This window comes from Phlebotomus argentipes, unplaced genomic scaffold (assembly GCF_947086385.1).
Source record: "Phlebotomus argentipes unplaced genomic scaffold, Phlebotomus argentipes genome assembly contig_15, whole genome shotgun sequence".
Taxonomy (NCBI): Eukaryota; Metazoa; Arthropoda; class Insecta; order Diptera; family Psychodidae; genus Phlebotomus; species Phlebotomus argentipes.
This window is the reverse complement of record NW_026776181.1, coordinates 4,011,788-4,027,927: the sequence shown is the minus strand read 5'-3', so window position 1 is coordinate 4,027,927 and position 16,140 is coordinate 4,011,788. Positions and strand designations below refer to the sequence as shown.

The following is a 16,140-nucleotide window of genomic DNA, read 5'->3' as shown; positions in this document are numbered from 1 at the left end:
AGTCCACTCAGGAGCATTTACAGCATCAGATCTCAGCTTTATAATGAAGCTTATAGTTTTTCTCTTGTGCTCTTCACTTAGCCTAGCGCAGGATGTCAACAGTGACGAGAGTGAAATCGCGCCAGTGATCTCTGATATCATCCTGACGTGCGTTGAGAGGACTGGAGTCACTGAGGATCAACTGGAAGACATTAGAAAGGGAGATTTGAACAGCGTGTCTAAAGTCTTTGGCTCTATTTCTGAATGCTTAGCTGAGAACGCGGAGTATTTCCAGAAGACACCGACTCGCGTCGTGAGATCCAGTCGAACTGCTCAGCCTGTGACAAAGTGTGATTCACGAGAAACTCGACAGGCAGTGACAAATTGTAAAACCACCGCCAGAATGTATCAAGGAGTCGTTGATATTGTCATGCGAATGTTCTGGTGATTCGTAATAAACGTGAGCGAAGGATTTCTGTGTTGTTCCGCACAGGGATTTAATCAGAACACTCAGCTGATACACAAACATCGTCTCTATTCCCCTCACTCGTTCGTCCATGAGGATCAGAAGAAGCGCTCCTTCGCAGGTTCAGTGATTGCCTGAGAATCCGAGTCTGTTGAAGACACTGCTGCCGCCCTGCTTCATCTCCTTCCGCCTCACGGGACTCGTGTTGAGTGTCACCTCGCCGATCCTGGCCGCGAGAGCATTGGCAGTCAGCGTTCCGCCGCGCTTCTTCAGGTCCAGCCGACTGTGCACTGGCAGAGTCTTCAGATTCACAATATCGTCCGACCGAAGCTTGCTCTTGATGATGCCCGGCTTCATCTTGATGGTCTTGCGCGTTTTGTGCAGTACGGCAATTGTGGTCGTCTTGCCACTCTTCATGCCCAGTCGCGAACGCACATTGGTGGCCGTGGAGCGGCTCTTGGGCTTCAACGAAGCCCGCCGGGAGGCAAATTCCACCACTTCGTCTTCGGAAGAGAACGAGACACTCTTCTGAGGCTCACAGAGTTCCATCTTCTGCTGCTGCTCCACCTCGTCGGCCACCATTGTCGTGGCCTTGGCGGGGACGCGCTTCACGGAGATCACGCGATGAGCTGACGCCTTCTTCACGATGCCCATCTTCTTCGTGGGACTGTTCTTGAGAATGCCCGCGTGCGACGGTGTGCTCTCAATCACTCGCCCATCCGTTCGACTCTTGTCGCCCAGTCGCGAGAATATGGAGCCCGTGGGCTTGTCCAGGCCCACCACCTTGAATGTGATGTCACGCTTGTTCATCTGTGGCATCTCATCGTCTGAATCCATCTCCATTCTCTCCGCCGCTTTCTTTTCCGGGAACATCTGCGTCCGCTTGGACAGGATCTCCTTGCTACGCGGCGTCGTTCCCGACGGCAGGGTGACTTTGTACTTGCCCTCGTGCTCCGGCAGCACGCGGCGAGGTTTACTAGGAAGAGGGACTTCGGCGTTGCCCGTGATGTCGGAAGATGCTTGTTTTGGTGGCAATTTGACAATTTTGGAACCAATGGGATTTCCCGAAACCGCCGCCACCGGCACCTTATCCATCGCCAGCACCTTCTCCCGTGTGTTCTGGTCATGCACGAGCTTCGCGTGCCTCAGGATGGCTATGATGTCGCCCATGGGAGTGATGCCCATCTCGCGCAGGTACTCCTTGTTGAGATCCATTAGCATATTCATCTGCATTCGATTCTCCACGAAGGCGTGGGCATAGGAGGCCGATACATTGGATGGGATGCCTGCGGCCCCGAAGAATTTCACCCAGGTGGCTGGAAAATACGAGAAATCCGTCAATTTTTGCCAAATTTGGTAAACAAACTCCATTGACAAGAGGCACAGTAGGTTAGAATGGCTTCACTACAATTTATCGCCACACTGGAACAGAATTCAGTGCATTCTACTAGTTAATCACGTACCGGCACTGCACACGGACATTTTTCTACACAATTTTCACACGCTTTCCACCTATTTTCAGCAGTTTAGCCAATTTTTCTTCCTGTGCTTGGAGTTTTCGAGTGTATCTCAGTCAAAATATTCGAAAACATCACGATCCCAGTCGCCGCGCGGCGCTGCGAGCGCGCATGGCGTTTCGAATGTTTTGACATCCAAACAGCAATTTTTCATTCGCCTCTGCAGTTTCACATTTTCCTGCTGATTTTCACATTGACATGAGTAATCTCATTGCTGGGGATGATCCTCTGTCATCAGATGACGAGGCGGCGCTGGTGGACTTTGAGAAGATGCAAGTGCCCAACATTCAGAGGGGAATGTTTGTATCCGGATGGGATGATCCGGATGATCTCATAGAAGAGGACAAATCCCCGCATGGTGAGTGAAATATCAATATTTCCCAATCAAACATAAGATAATATATTGGCTCTTGCAGAAACTCTGGAGCGCGAAATCTTGTGGGCTTCCGATGAGGGAGACAATATTGAGCGTGTTGCGGAGATTCTGGAGAAAGATCCATCGTGCGTGAAAGCAGTGGATCGAGATGGCTACACACCACTCCACAGGGCAGCGTACAATGATCGCTATGAGCTGGCGCAGCTCCTGCTGAAGTACCGAGCGAATGTGAGTGCCTTGACGGAGTACAAATGGACGCCTCTGCACTCGGCTTGCAAATGGAACAACGCGAGAATCGCCGCTCTGCTCTTGCAGCACGGAGCAGATGTGAATGCTCCATCGGATGGTGATCAGACACCCCTCCATGTCACTGCCACGGTGTCCAAGTGCAGAAATACGGCAGCCACTCTGCTCTTCCACCCCAAAGTCAATGCGGATCTGCTGAACAACTCCAGCGAGAGGGCAGATTTCATCGCCAAGCGGACAGGACACACGCTTCCCATCTTCCGGATGGGTCACAGGGCTTTGCAAGTGGAAACTGGATTGATAGATTAAGAAATTCCCAAGTCTCAGATCAGAACTGACAAAATTGTGTCTAATAAAGTAAGAATTAAATGTTAATCACACTCTTCGGGCTCTTCAGGGCTGAGTAATTGATCACGAATTCCGCGCCGCGGAAGAGTTGCTATAAAGAAAGCATGTGAAAGTGAAAGTAGTTTTCACGGTGAACCAGGGGGGAAATGGACTGATGTTCAAGGTCCATTTCCCGCCTATTCTCATCAGCCCACATAATGAAGATGATAGAAATTCGACAGCTTGATGCGGCGCAGATCAATGCACCGAAACTCGTTCTCTGGTCATTGTTGACTCGCTTCTTAGCATTGCTTCTTGGCCTCTTTCGCGGCGACGCTGAAGCCACCACTGCGTTCATTACATAATCATTTATTCAACGTGCTGCTCTTATGCACTCGGACGGCCAAACTTGTCGCCACTCGGCTCAGGAGAGACAGAGTTTCTGTGACCACCTCGCGAGGCGGTCTGGTGCGGCCTAGATTTCTTCGGTGACCACCTTCTTGGGCTCTTCGGCGGAGATCTTTTGTGACACTGGCAGATATCGATTCAGTAGTGCGAACACCGTTGAGGATGAGACTTCCTGTGATCTTCGCTGTGCTGATCAGCGTTGCCATTGTGGCGTGTGACGAAGTGAATGATGCAGAATTACGTATGTTAGCTCATCAACCAGTTTGCAAAGATACTTAATTGTGCGCACTTTACAGCAATTGAGACGACACTGTGCAAGCGCGAGGATCCCAAGAGAAATGAGTGCATCAAGAGTGTGCTGCAGAAGATCATACCAGCGCTCAAAGTGAGTGGATCAAGGCTGATTACGGCTTGGCTTTTCGGCCAAATTTGCCACACACTTTGTGGTCAAATGATATTTTCACTCCACAATCAGCGAGTGTGACCGGAATATATAATTTCTTCTCGCTTTCAGGATGGCATTCCGAGGCTCAACATCACGTCCATCGATCCACTGCCGCTCATCCACTCCAAGTTCCTCTATCGCGCCTCCAGCACGCTCCTGGCCTCACTCACGGTCGTGCGTGGCAACGCGTACGGCTTCAGTGAGTCCCAAGTGAGGCGCGTGCGATCCCAAATCACGGATGACGAGTGGAAGTTCAACGTGGACGTGGCCATTCCGCGTCTGCACATGGACGGCGAATACAAGGGCCAGGGGAAGTTCAACGAACTCAATCTGGGCTCTCAGGGCTACTTCAATCTCACACTGAGTAAGACAATGACTGTGCGTGATATCTTCGGTTGCCTGAGACTCTCTCTTTCCCTCCACGCAGACCGCGTCCAGACCACGTGGAAGATCCGTGCCAAGGCAGAGGAGCGCGATGGCGAGCGTTACATGAGAGTGTTCAAGTTCGAGATGATCCCCAATGTGAAGTCAGTGAGGACGTTCATTGAGAATCTCGTGCCGGATCCCACTCTCAATCTCGTGGTACTGGAGTTGATCAACGAGTACTGGAACATTCACCACAACGAGATCCTCCTCGAGAGTGGGCAGTTTTATGAGCCTCTGCTCTCGCAGATCGCCAATGGGATTCTGCTCAATGTTCCCATGCGGAAGCTTCTGCTCTGATCCTGATCATGATCTCCTTCTTTAGCTTCAAATTCATCAGTAAAGGAACGCCGGAAAGTCGACAGAACGGCAATTCAAATTTAAACGGTCTCGCGATGCAGCAAAAATGCCGAAAAGGGCAAAAAGACATCGATCAAGTGCAATAAAATTATACGTTTTGGACACACAACATTTGGTTAGGGAATGTATGGTGAGTCATCTGATGATTGACATGCCAAAAATAACATTCTTTCAGATGAGAGGTGGTAAAAATGGGAAATAAAAGGATCTTTTCTCTGGAATAAACAGTCAATTAGCGTCTTTTCTCTTGGATTTTATTTTCAATTCACCAAAAGCGCCAAAAGCCTAATCCTTGCCACATTGATTGATCACGACAAGGAGAGATTCTGAAGGTTTATCTGATCAAAAGATTGCGAAATGCAGTTTTACAGAGAATGTTGATAAGCACCCAATTTTATTTAGGCGAGTGTTAGGGATTTTTGGGCGCTTCTTTCGGGAAAATTCTATCAATATGACTTTAGAGGAGAGCGGGGGAATTTGTTTTTAATAACATTAAAAACATCAAATTTTATAAGTGCAATATAATTGAAAATCGTAGAAATACTCGAGAAATGCGTAACTTAAGTTAAATTTTCTGGTCGAAGAAGAAGCTGTCCAAAACTGCCCTACTCGTGATGAAAGAGATTTTTCGCGGCATCCACAAAACCGTGCAACTTTTCCGCAAAGACCATTACGTAGAAACGAACTATAAATAAGTGAAAGATTTTTGAAATAGTTAATATTTTAAAGAAACGTTGCACTCGTTGCATCGTAAAGATTGGACAATTCGTAAATAAAAGAGAGAAATTCTGAAATCTCCGGCTCTTGAAGATGTTCTAAAATCTGACTGAATACGTTTTCTCCACGAGATCTCCCAAAGATAAACATCCGAAGATCAAACAGAGGGATAAAGAGTGCCGCGCAGAAAAAGAAGCAAGAAGAATTTTCACCCAAAATGTCACCTGAGAACCAGTCAAAAAATGCTCAAGGCGTAACGGTACGTTAATATTACTCTTCATGTTCCAACCATCGCCACCCACAATCCGTGTGATGTTTTCGCGCGGCGTTTTGCGCGCGCCCGCTCGCGACCAAGGGAATAACGGACATCGCGTGGATTTCCTCTGGATCGCCCCAGCATTTGACACCCTTTCTCGGGTGCTGTGCTGCGTTGGACAGTCCTCCACCCACAAGGCTTTTTGGCAATGCCGCACTTGAGCCGATCGCGCGCCAAGAGCTCGATGGCAGCGATCGCGCCTCTCGGCGACTTGTCACCTGGTGGGGGCTGGTATATAACACGGCTCGTCGCTCCGGCACTCCAGTTTGTCCAAGACTCACACGGATGGTGCCACCGTCAAAGTCAGGGACATCGTGCTGTGATCAGTGATCGCAAGAGAGGCCAGAGAGTGACAGAGTGATTTGCATAGAATCCAGCGACAACGCGCGCCTTTGATCTCGTCGCGAGTGCCAAGGGAGGACAGAAGAACTCCTTTTTTTGCTGTATTTGGAGCGCGCAATAGAATTTTTATTTTTTTTTGTTTAGTGATCAATCGATATTTTGGGGCCTTTGTCCTCTCCATCAAAGATGAAATTAATTGTCTTGCTTGTGATCTTTTGTGGTGCGACACCTCATCTCTATGGTGACACGATAGAGACGGATGATTCCATTGTAATTCATGGTAATTGAAACACACACAAGACTTCAATGCCACACGACGAACCCCATCCAAATCCCATTTCAGCGTCTTCTCGTCGCTCTGCCCAAATGTATATCGGCAGGCATGTCACGTTGGGCACTTTAGCCACTCTTTAGCACATCTAATTTGTATCACACTCATCGTGAATTTGTACCCCAGGAATTTCCTGTCCACCGCCGCCCGCCGCGCCTCTCTCGCTCTCTTTCTGGGCAGGTGAAAGAAGAAATTCTATCACTCGACGTGGTCTTTGACTCCGCGGTGCGTTAGTTGAGTGACCCCAAAAGTCGTTCTGGGGATTTATTCTGAGCAAAAAATGCGTGTCCATATGTCAATTTCACTCAGCCTGTCGTGTAAAATCACCGCCAATGATCGTCAAAAGCGATCATGAGCGTCAATCAAAATGTGAATAATTTCTTTTGTGCTGGGCGAAGAGGACAATGTCCGCATTTCTGCCTTGCAGGTGACACACCACCGTCCGGATTAAGATGCATTTATCACCTGACGCACACGCGTTCTGGCGCAACAGCCACGAACGGTGAGAGATTAAAAGGAAGACTCGTTTGGTGGTCGACCAGTGCAATGATCCATGGGGAATAAACAAAAGTGCCCATACTTCTTCGTCGCACGGCGATGATGGGTCAATCAGCAACACACACGCAAAGACATTTATACCTTTATATCTAATTGCAATGCGGGTTCTCATCCAATTATGCCGCGCAGAACACTTGAAATTCATTGACTGGGATAAGAAATGTTGCACTTGTGCGGCAAAATGAAATATTGCAGAATTTTTCCCCCCATGAAATCTCCACATCCTAACGCACAACTGCACACTCTTCACTTTCTACACCTCTTCGCGAAGTCGTTCTATAAATTGCCATCCCCGTTACATGCCATCGCCGCAGAGAGCCAGCTGATAAGGTGGCAAAAGCAGCTCCGCGCGCTGACAAAATGCCCTTATCAGTGGCCAATAAGTGGCTGCGGGAGATAATTTTGGGGGAGACAAAGTAGATCAGAAGAGTGGAAGACGCGCGGAAAAAACTGTACAGTTTATCGATGCGAATTTGTGCAAATTCCATATAATAAAATCTCTGGCGAAAGAAGTCACACACCTGGATATTAAACTGTCGCTCAATCCATTTTAGTGTGTCAACCGGTTCTTATTGATATTAAACAATAAATGAGCTCGCGATTATTGCCTGCAAATATTTGCGCCGCGGATGCTTTCTCATCCCACTTGACCAATCTGGATGACATTTTTTTCTCCTTCTCTCCTCCGCGCCACACCTCTTGTTTCCCACAACACTACACACTTATCCAGGAAGACACTTTAATTGGACAGTCGTTAAATGGCCAAAGGAATAAAATTGCAATGATCCGCGCTGAGTGATACAAAATAACTGTTTTCATTTCTCGCGCGTGCGAAATGCATCTCAGCCAAAAACAGAAAACTCACATAAACACCTCTCTTGGCAGCCGCGAGGATGCCCAGGCAGATTCCCGGATTGCCGTCGCGAGAGACGACAGTGTGGGGCAATGTGCTGCGCGAGGGCAGCGCCTGTCTCACATCCCGCGGCCACTTGGGCTTCTGCACGTCCGTCAAGCACTGCTATCCGTACTTCAAGCTGCCCAATCTGCCGCTGTGGGAGTCCTGGGTCCTGGGCAACTACGACACGTGCACCTACTTCGACAACAAGGGATCACCGGTGAGCATCGCCCATATGATTTCCACGGAACACTCCGCCAGAGATATTCTCATTTTTTACACATTTGTGTGCAGAATTTAAATGCCTCATTTTCTTTTGCCAATATTTTTGTTTGTCTGCCCCCAATATTCGTCCCACGTCCCACTTCCATCTCATTCCTCATCTCGATCACTTTGTCTTCTCTCAGGCCTTCGGCGTGTGCTGCACCAATCCCATAACCCTGCCGCCGTCCACCACACCTTCTGCCGAAGAAGAGAAGCCCGAGGCGCCCCAGCAGCCCGGCGACGAGGATAACGCCACGGAAGCCCCTCAGAGGCCGGACCACAAACCAGACGCCAACAAGAGTCCCAGCGTGTGGCCGCCACCGATTCCCACGCATCCGCCAGATCACACTCCCGCCACCCATCCGCCATGGGTCACAGGCGGCATCGTCCCGATTGCGCCCATCGCGCCCGTCGCTCCCGTTGCGCCCGTTGCGCCAATCGCACCCGTGATGCCTACAAAACCCCCTGGCACCGCCACCACCTGGCCCACGCGTCCGCCCATCTTCCAGTGGCCGCAAACCACCACCCCAGCGCCCATTCTCCCCACGCGGCCCAGCACCACCACCACAGCCCCTCAAGTGCCCCAGATTCCCACCTCGCCGCCGTCTGGAATCAACACCAACTGCGGCGTGAAGAATGGATATCAGGACTCGGAGAGGATCGTGGGCGGTCACAATGCCGATCCCAATGAGTGGCCCTGGATCGCGGTGCTCTTCAACGGCGGACGGCAGTTCTGCGGCGGATCTCTGATCGACAATCAGCACATTCTCACGGCTGCTCATTGCGTGGCTCAGTGAGTATCTTTCGCTAATTTGTGCTAATCTCTCCCAGCTAATTCAGCGGCAAATTGCTTAATCCCTCTCACTCTTCTCACAGCATGAGCTCATGGGATGTCGCTCGATTGACCGTTCAGTTGGGCGATCACAACATTCGATCGACCACAGAAGTCGTACACGAGACGCGCCACGTGAAGAGAGTCGTTCGCCATCGTGGCTTCGATTCACGCACTTTGGTAAGTTTGCAATACAACGCGAAAAGTCGATTTTTCATCGTTTACAGACTGAACATTTCTTCTAAGAAAATTGTCCAAAACTGCAATCTGAACTGAATTGCGGTTTTGACTTTTGAATCATTGAATTTCTTATTAAAATTGTTTCTTTTCAAGTACGACGATGTCGCGCTTCTCACACTGGACACTCCAGTTCAGTTCTCCTCGGCAATTCGGCCCATTTGTCTGCCGGCAGCAAACGACGTGCGATCGTACAGTGGCAAAACTGGAGTGGTGATCGGCTGGGGTAGTCTCCGGGAGAGTAAGTCCTTGTTCAGCATTTGAGAGACTGTCAAAACTCACTGGTGTCATTCCCCTCAGACGGCCCTCAGCCCTCGATTCTGCAGGAGGTGAGCATTCCCATCTGGAGCAATGAGCAATGCGCCCGGAAGTACGGCAATGCCGCTCCGGCCGGCATCACGCAGAACATGCTGTGCGCCGGCCAAGACTACAGGGACTCTTGTAGCGTAAGTGCGCGGCGCAAAAATGCACCGAAATCCGCTAAACTCTATCTCCCATCTCTACAGGGTGACTCCGGAGGACCACTGATGGTCAATGACGGCAAGTGGACTCAAGTGGGCGTCGTTTCGTGGGGAATCGGATGCGGCAAAGGACAATACCCGGGCGTCTACACGCGTGTCTCCAACTTTATGCCATGGATCATGAAGAATCTCTCCTGAGATGCCATCACTCGTCGTGCCCTCCTTGTCGAAGTGGGAACTTCTTTCTAGACATCTCTTCGAACTGAAGATGCGTCAAATGATGAATTTGTATGCCATAATGCTTAAAATATTACACATAAAAAACAAACACAGAGTAAAAATCAAGCAATATCTTGCTCTCTTAGTATTAAGATATCCCTTTTCGTTGTAGGATCAATAAAAATATTTTACTTTTATTTTTAATTTATAATTCATCTCTTCTTGGATAAATAAATTAACAGTAAATATATTTATTAATTTCTTTCTCTTACACTTTACAGTTTACAATCATAGTTTAAATGTTAGTGAAGACTTTTCCAAGAGTTTTTTTTTCCTTTTTTCCTCAACACTTTGCACAGTTCTCATGTCTTCTGTGCTGTCGCGGATTAAATCGGTGCTCAATGTGATGTGAGGTAAATAAATCCGTTTCTTAGAACTTTAGAAGGTTTTTCTTTTTCTCTTTCCCATCGTTATCACAATAAAAGGGACAAAATCGACAAAATGTACTTCTTCAATCCGATATTAAACATCTAAATAAAAATACACGTATAAACTCATCCGTCAAATATGGGAATTGATTTTTTTTTAAAGATAAATTGGTGAGGAAAAGCTTTGTGTGCAGTTAAGACTGATTTCGATCACTGTTCATCTTTTTAATACAAAATCTAAATATTCATTCAATGATAATTAAAGAATAAACAAATCAGTCAATATTTGTGTGTTCATTTAAAATATATTTTTGGGGTTATTCTCTCTTATTTCTCTTTTAATACAAAAAGTTAACACATATAGTAATGTTGCACGTTCTCACGACTCTTCTTAAACCCCTTTTTTCTGTCTCTCTTACTCTCTCGCTCTACGTTAACTTCGAATATGACGGCGGTGAGAACTTCTTACGCAGGAATTTTATAATGTACAGAGGCAAACATGATACTAGCGTGATAACTGACACTTTCCATGCGAAGTCGTATGACCAAATAAATTCCCAATCTGCAGCATCAGGAGAGAATCATAATTAGCAAAATGGCTAAAAAAAAATACATGCAGAAAAAGTGATAAACTTACCGAAATACTCATGTAGAACTGCCAGAGAGATGAGATAGAGGATCAGACTGAAGATCTCTGCGATAACCATTAGTCTGTGCCATGTCCTTATCGTCAGAGCTACCATTATCAGCTCAGTGAGAATGAGTGCCGAGAAGCTTATTGCTACAATGTGAATAAATTCGTCCTCGAAGAGCACAAGTGCTCCGTACATTATAACACCACCTGCAAGAATGCAATGGAAGAAAATCCTATTAGTCTTGTTCACACAGTCTGTCGATTGTGCAGTGGAAGAAGCAATCACCTTGATAGATGCTTATGAGGACCCACATGAAGAATGTCTTGTAGCTGAGACTGCGTCCTTTGGACAACTCCTTGTACAGTTCCGGATATGTCACGGCAATGTGGGCACTGATGTCCTGATCCAGCACAAGCGAAAACACAGGGAACATGGTGTACAGTGTGGCATAGCCGACCATCAGGAAGCCCTGATAGAGCGGCACGGAGGACAGATAGAAGACGGCCGAGAAGACTGCCTGCATGGTGGATATGATGAGGCCACGGTGAATGACGAATTGCGACAGAGCGGCTGATCTCTTGTACGATCGTCTGCCGTGGACGAGCAGCAACCGGGCAATGTGGGCAAACTGAGGAATACTAAAGTCACCAGCCAGAGAAGCCTGTCTCCCTTCGCGGCCCTCAATGCCCACACCCGCATCTGACTGTTGGATCATGCTCACGTCATTCCCACCGTCGCCCACGGCGCACGTCCTCTTTCCCGTGTACCGCTGAATCAGGGAGACCACCTCCGCCTTCTGCGTGGGACTGCAGCGGCAGCACACCACGGCAGGACAGGCCGTGGCCAGCTCCATGAACTCGTGCTGATAGTACTGCAGGCACACCTCCAAGCTCTCCCCGGACACCACCAGCGCACAATCCTGCTTCCGTCGGAACTGATTCAACTCCAGATGAGCGTCAGTACGCGTGAGAACACTCTTCAGCACATGGAGACCCTGATTCCTCCCCACCAGATGACTACTCTTGGCAATACACGTTGCCGTCTCCAGCTTATCACCCGTCAGCATCCAAATCCTGATGCCGGCATTCCGCAGCAATTCCAACGTGGGACGCACACGATCCTGCAGACGATCCTCCACACCCGTGAGACACAGCAACTCCATCTCACGCTCCAGAGACTCAATCACCGCCGCCACTTTTGTGAAGCGATCCGTCACACTCAACCTGGCCGCATTGTAGCGCGTCTCAAAATCGTTGTACTGCTCCTCCGTGAACACCTTCTTTGCCACCACGAGTGTCCTCAAGCCCTCGCGCGCCATATTGCCACTCTCCTCACTTAGCCAATCGTTGTACTGCACAATTGAAGACATCACCACATCGGCACCCTTCAGATAGAACGTAATCTCGCCACTCGACAGATCCTTCACAATAATGCCCATTCGTTTGCTCTCGCTCGTGAATGGGAACACCTGGAGAATCTGGAAGCGCATCAGATTACCACCGAGAAATGAGTTCAATGATGTCGTGCTGCTACTCGATGGTGAATTCAGATCCACACGAGATCCTTCCGCAGACAAATTCGTCACCGTTGTATCAATACTTCCCCCATCACCCGTGAACTTCCTCGTGGATGCACTCTTGCCAAACTGCGATCCACGCAGCTGCAGTGTGATAGATTGCAGATCACGCGCCACCAGAGCCAAGCCCACCTGTTCTGTCCACTTAACCAGGGCGATTTCATCAGGACTGGACGCTTGATAGACCACCTCACGCTTCCCCGGCACTTCAATGTCAATCGATCGAGTGGGCGAATCTGCAAAGAAAGTCACACACCCTTTTTAGAACACCCTTCTTATGAAACAATATTGATTATGTTCACCTTTCTCACTATTTCCATGCTTGTTATCTGCATCGTAAACAGGTGTGACGTTGTGACAGAGCGCCAACGCCTTAACCGCCTCCCACGCCCTCCAACCCTCAGGGCGTCTCATTCGCGTGGTGGCAAACATGGCGCTGCTCCTTGTCGTCACATCCGGCTGGTTTTGCTGCGAATTAATACTCTGAATGGTAGACGCCACCTCGTCGAACGAATCATTCCCATACGCCACGGTGCCCAAGTGAATCTTCTTGAACACCATCTCATTCTGTGTCAGCGTGCCCGTCTTGTCCGTCAGCAAGTACGAGATTCTGCCCAACTCCTCGGGAATTGTCGTGGAACGCACCACAGTGCCACTTATCTCCTGATCATTCTGTATCTGCCACGAGTAGAAGGCCTTGCCCATATCCAGATTCACGCGCAAACTGATGGGAATGATGTAGGAGAAGAGCAAGACGAAGCGGAACATGTATCGATACCACGGCCCATTGAATCCCTTGAGACACATCATCGCCAGCGCGAGTCCCATCACGGCGCAGAACAGCACCTTCGTCAGGCCATTGATCTCCAGATCCAGCAGACCAATCTTCGATCGTGGCTGCGAATTGTTCATCACACTGCGCGTCTCACTGCCTGTGTACACGACAATTCCCGTGGCCGTGCCCGCCGCCACCACTGTGTTGGCCCACAGAGTATTTTCCACGTCCAGACTCTCCTCCTCCGAGCCTTCCTGCTGAAGAGAATGACATCATTGAGATGTGAGGCGGCATTTGCCTCTGTTTCACTGGGAATTCCCTAAATTATTGCCGGTTAAAAGACTAAACATGTACGCAAGATAAAGGTTAAAAGGAAACATTCATAACTACAAAATAATCTTCTTCTGAGAATTCTTCAATTCGTTCTAGTCTAGATTATTTTATCGATCAATTTGCATAATACCACAATTATATTTCCAAGTTAAGCAGTGATTCATCAAGAAATCTTCCAAAATATTGCCTAATTGATTTACTCATAATTAAAACAATTCTCTTTGTAACGAAACAGAAGGAATTGATGAAATGTGAGAGAAAAACATCCCCAACTTTCCCTTTTTAATGGCCCAATTACAAATGATTTATAATTAAGTGCTTGAGTAAAAGTTCCTTGACTGCCCTTAAACGCCCACTCTGCATTTAGGGGAAGGCGCAACCCTTTCTTATGGAAATCGATGGCAAACACGGTCAGCATTCTTATAAATTCTATACAACAGTGGGTGTTTCTCCACGTTTCTACTTCTATCATTAACTCCCATGCACGCCATTTCACAACGAACTATATGCAATACTGAATTATATACATATCTTGCCATATAATGAAGTGTGCATCAAATGGCAACACATTTTCCCGACCCCCTGAGTGAGGTGTGGTGGAAGTAACTGTCGACAGGCTCAATAAATCAGTGAAACGTTAGGCGATAAATGTGATTTTTACCTTCGAAAAGGTCCCAATGAACGAGTGAATATCTCTTTGTGGCTTCTCAATGTAGATACTAGCGCCTTGGTTGAAGAGGTCGGAGTCACTAGCCAGCTTCTGTGTCGCCGGCACTGCCAGCCTCAGCTTCCAATCCGTCTCGCCATCCAGTTGATCAGTGCGCACGAAAACCGCCCCACTTCGGTCACTAGTTCGCAGCAAGACCAGATCTGCTGGTACCCTCTCGTCCTTCTCCACGATGATGATGTCGCCGACCTTCAGCTTGGACGATGGCACCATCTCTGGCACCCTGTCTGCTCCCACGAGGCGTCTATACTTCTGAGAGTTCACCTCGCGATCGCGCTGGTGGCGTCGCATGTCGTCCACCGCCTCGCGGCAAATGGTTACGGTGAGAACGAAGCCCAATGGTCCCCAGTAGGTGTACAGATAGCCGATCCTGATGTCCGGAATGAACTGACTCAGTGCCATGATGAGAAAATAGAGATTGAGGAAGAAGCGAAATTGCTCGAATAGCACCAAAGGGAGAAATGTGATAATGTTGTATTTCTGCAAATATAGAAGCACAGACAATCAGTATGAGTCACCAGCGCTCGAGAGCTTCTTCGCGCTCACCTGATTCCGGATCTCATTGGGAGGGAACTTCTCGTCGCAGTGCTTCCCGATGTGCACCGTCCGGGAGCGGAACTCCTTCGCGGAGAACCACTTTCGCCACAGCCACCACCAGCATCTGCAAGAACACGGACAAATAATCAATCGTGCGCTGGCAGAAAAGCGCGCGGGGGAGCGTGACATGGTTGGTGAGAAATTCGCACCCAGAGAAAAATGTCCGTCGCCTTTGTTTTGTAATGAGCGGGGCCGTCTCTTTTGTCACCGGCGTCGGTGGCGCGCCCTGCGATGTATCGTCCATGATAGTGTTCAAACTTATTAACTCGGCAATTTTCACGATTTTTCACGCCACAAGCAACAGAAAACTAAAGGGAATAAAATCACAAGGTGCTGAGAAAAGTCTCAGGGGCAAAACATTGCAAGTACACTGGAAATATTCCACTGAGATGACAGCACTGGAAGTGTCAGCTGGAATGTCGAAAGATTGCCCGGTTGAACAATCCATATGGTACGAAAAGATAAGGCAAGAATAGGTAAATACACTACAATTTCTTTCTATCATAGAGTAAACAGTTCGTTATAAAGAGGAGTACAAGATCTTTATGCAAATCGACCCAATAAGTCATATAAAGAGAGACTTAAATATAAATCATCATATCACACATACATCTGGGATTATCGAATTCTGCCCGAAATTCCAATGCCCCTTGCGAATTCCAAAACAAACAATTCAATCATCTTGTTTTATATCAAATTTCCCAATTCCTCACACATTTTCAGTGCAATTATCACAGAGACATCATTAATACTTCCCAACAAATGATTTCAAGTAGAAAGAAATACATAAACTCACCCACAACAGAGCCATTTGCAGCACGACCAGAAAGATGTCCTTCTGCGTCTGTTGCGGAATAGCCGCGTATTTACTGAATAGTTCACATCACTTTGGCCATCAAGCAGCAGTTCTGTCTCTGAATCACTCATCTCAAAGTCCTTCAGAGGCATATCCATGGCCCTATTCTTCTTCACTCTGGAACTTCACATTTTTTTTCAAGACACGCTTCATCGAGCGCAAAAAATGCACGAATGCTCCACAACGGCCTCCACTTGATTTATGGACTTCTTATCAGAGTAGGAAACTCATAAATCATGCGTTTGTGATAAGAATTGCTTGCAACACGGTAGTAAAGTTCACATTTTGCTTCCGAACCGATTTTTTTGCACTCTCAAGACGTCACATTGGCCGACACTCAGCTGACCGAGTTTCCTTCGACGCCGCATTTCGAAAAAAAACCTCGGAGAAACACCGAAGAAACATGAAACATGAAATTCAGTTTAATCCGCGAGAGCGAATTCAAAAAGTTTACCAAGGGGTTTTCTTTCATTTGTAAAGTGAAAAACATCGAT

General features: G+C 47.9%; 4 protein-coding genes across 6 annotated transcripts; 2 read left to right on the top strand and 2 right to left on the bottom strand.

Annotated features, from left to right (window-relative positions):
- Positions 1–435: 435 nt before the first annotated feature.
- On the bottom strand, positions 436–2,022 carry LOC132261867 (uncharacterized protein C19orf47). The gene is made up of 2 exons (XM_059760880.1): positions 1,909–2,022; positions 436–1,761 (listed from the first exon to the last, which is right to left on the bottom strand). Exons 1-2 carry the CDS (start codon positions 1,925–1,927, stop codon positions 569–571), a joined length of 1,212 nt encoding a protein of 403 aa, XP_059616863.1. The 5' UTR covers positions 1,928–2,022; the 3' UTR covers positions 436–568.
- An 83-nt stretch (positions 2,023–2,105) lies between these two features.
- On the top strand, positions 2,106–2,992 carry LOC132262189 (ankyrin repeat domain-containing protein 49). Its single transcript, XM_059761369.1, has 2 exons — positions 2,106–2,320; positions 2,379–2,992. Exons 1-2 carry the CDS (start codon positions 2,161–2,163, stop codon positions 2,891–2,893), a joined length of 675 nt encoding a protein of 224 aa, XP_059617352.1. The 5' UTR covers positions 2,106–2,160; the 3' UTR covers positions 2,894–2,992.
- Positions 2,993–3,127: 135 nt separating this feature from the next.
- On the top strand, positions 3,128–9,698 carry LOC132261532 (serine proteinase stubble). The gene is made up of 11 exons (XM_059760380.1): positions 3,128–3,560; positions 3,616–3,704; positions 3,834–4,128; positions 4,192–4,485; positions 6,681–6,755; positions 7,697–7,926; positions 8,114–8,763; positions 8,847–8,982; positions 9,136–9,280; positions 9,340–9,485; positions 9,546–9,698. Exons 1-11 carry the CDS (start codon positions 3,482–3,484, stop codon positions 9,696–9,698), a joined length of 2,292 nt encoding a protein of 763 aa, XP_059616363.1. The 5' UTR covers positions 3,128–3,481.
- A 169-nt stretch (positions 9,699–9,867) lies between these two features.
- On the bottom strand, positions 9,868–16,018 carry LOC132262241 (probable phospholipid-transporting ATPase IIA). Of its 3 annotated transcripts, none has more exons than XM_059761440.1 (7): positions 15,587–16,018; positions 14,740–14,854; positions 14,128–14,673; positions 12,661–13,390; positions 11,068–12,594; positions 10,785–10,988; positions 9,868–10,709 (listed from the first exon to the last, which is right to left on the bottom strand). In XM_059761440.1, the coding sequence occupies exons 1-7, from the start codon at positions 15,742–15,744 to the stop codon at positions 10,576–10,578; spliced, it is 3,414 nt and encodes a 1,137-aa protein (XP_059617423.1). In that variant the 5' UTR covers positions 15,745–16,018; the 3' UTR covers positions 9,868–10,575. The 3 variants fall into 3 exon arrangements, with proteins under 3 accessions (XP_059617423.1, XP_059617424.1, XP_059617425.1); XM_059761441.1 differs by having other exon boundaries at positions 12,661–13,387; XM_059761442.1 differs by lacking the exon at positions 15,587–16,018 and adding an exon at positions 14,940–15,176.
- Between the last annotated feature and the right edge of the window lie 122 nt (positions 16,019–16,140).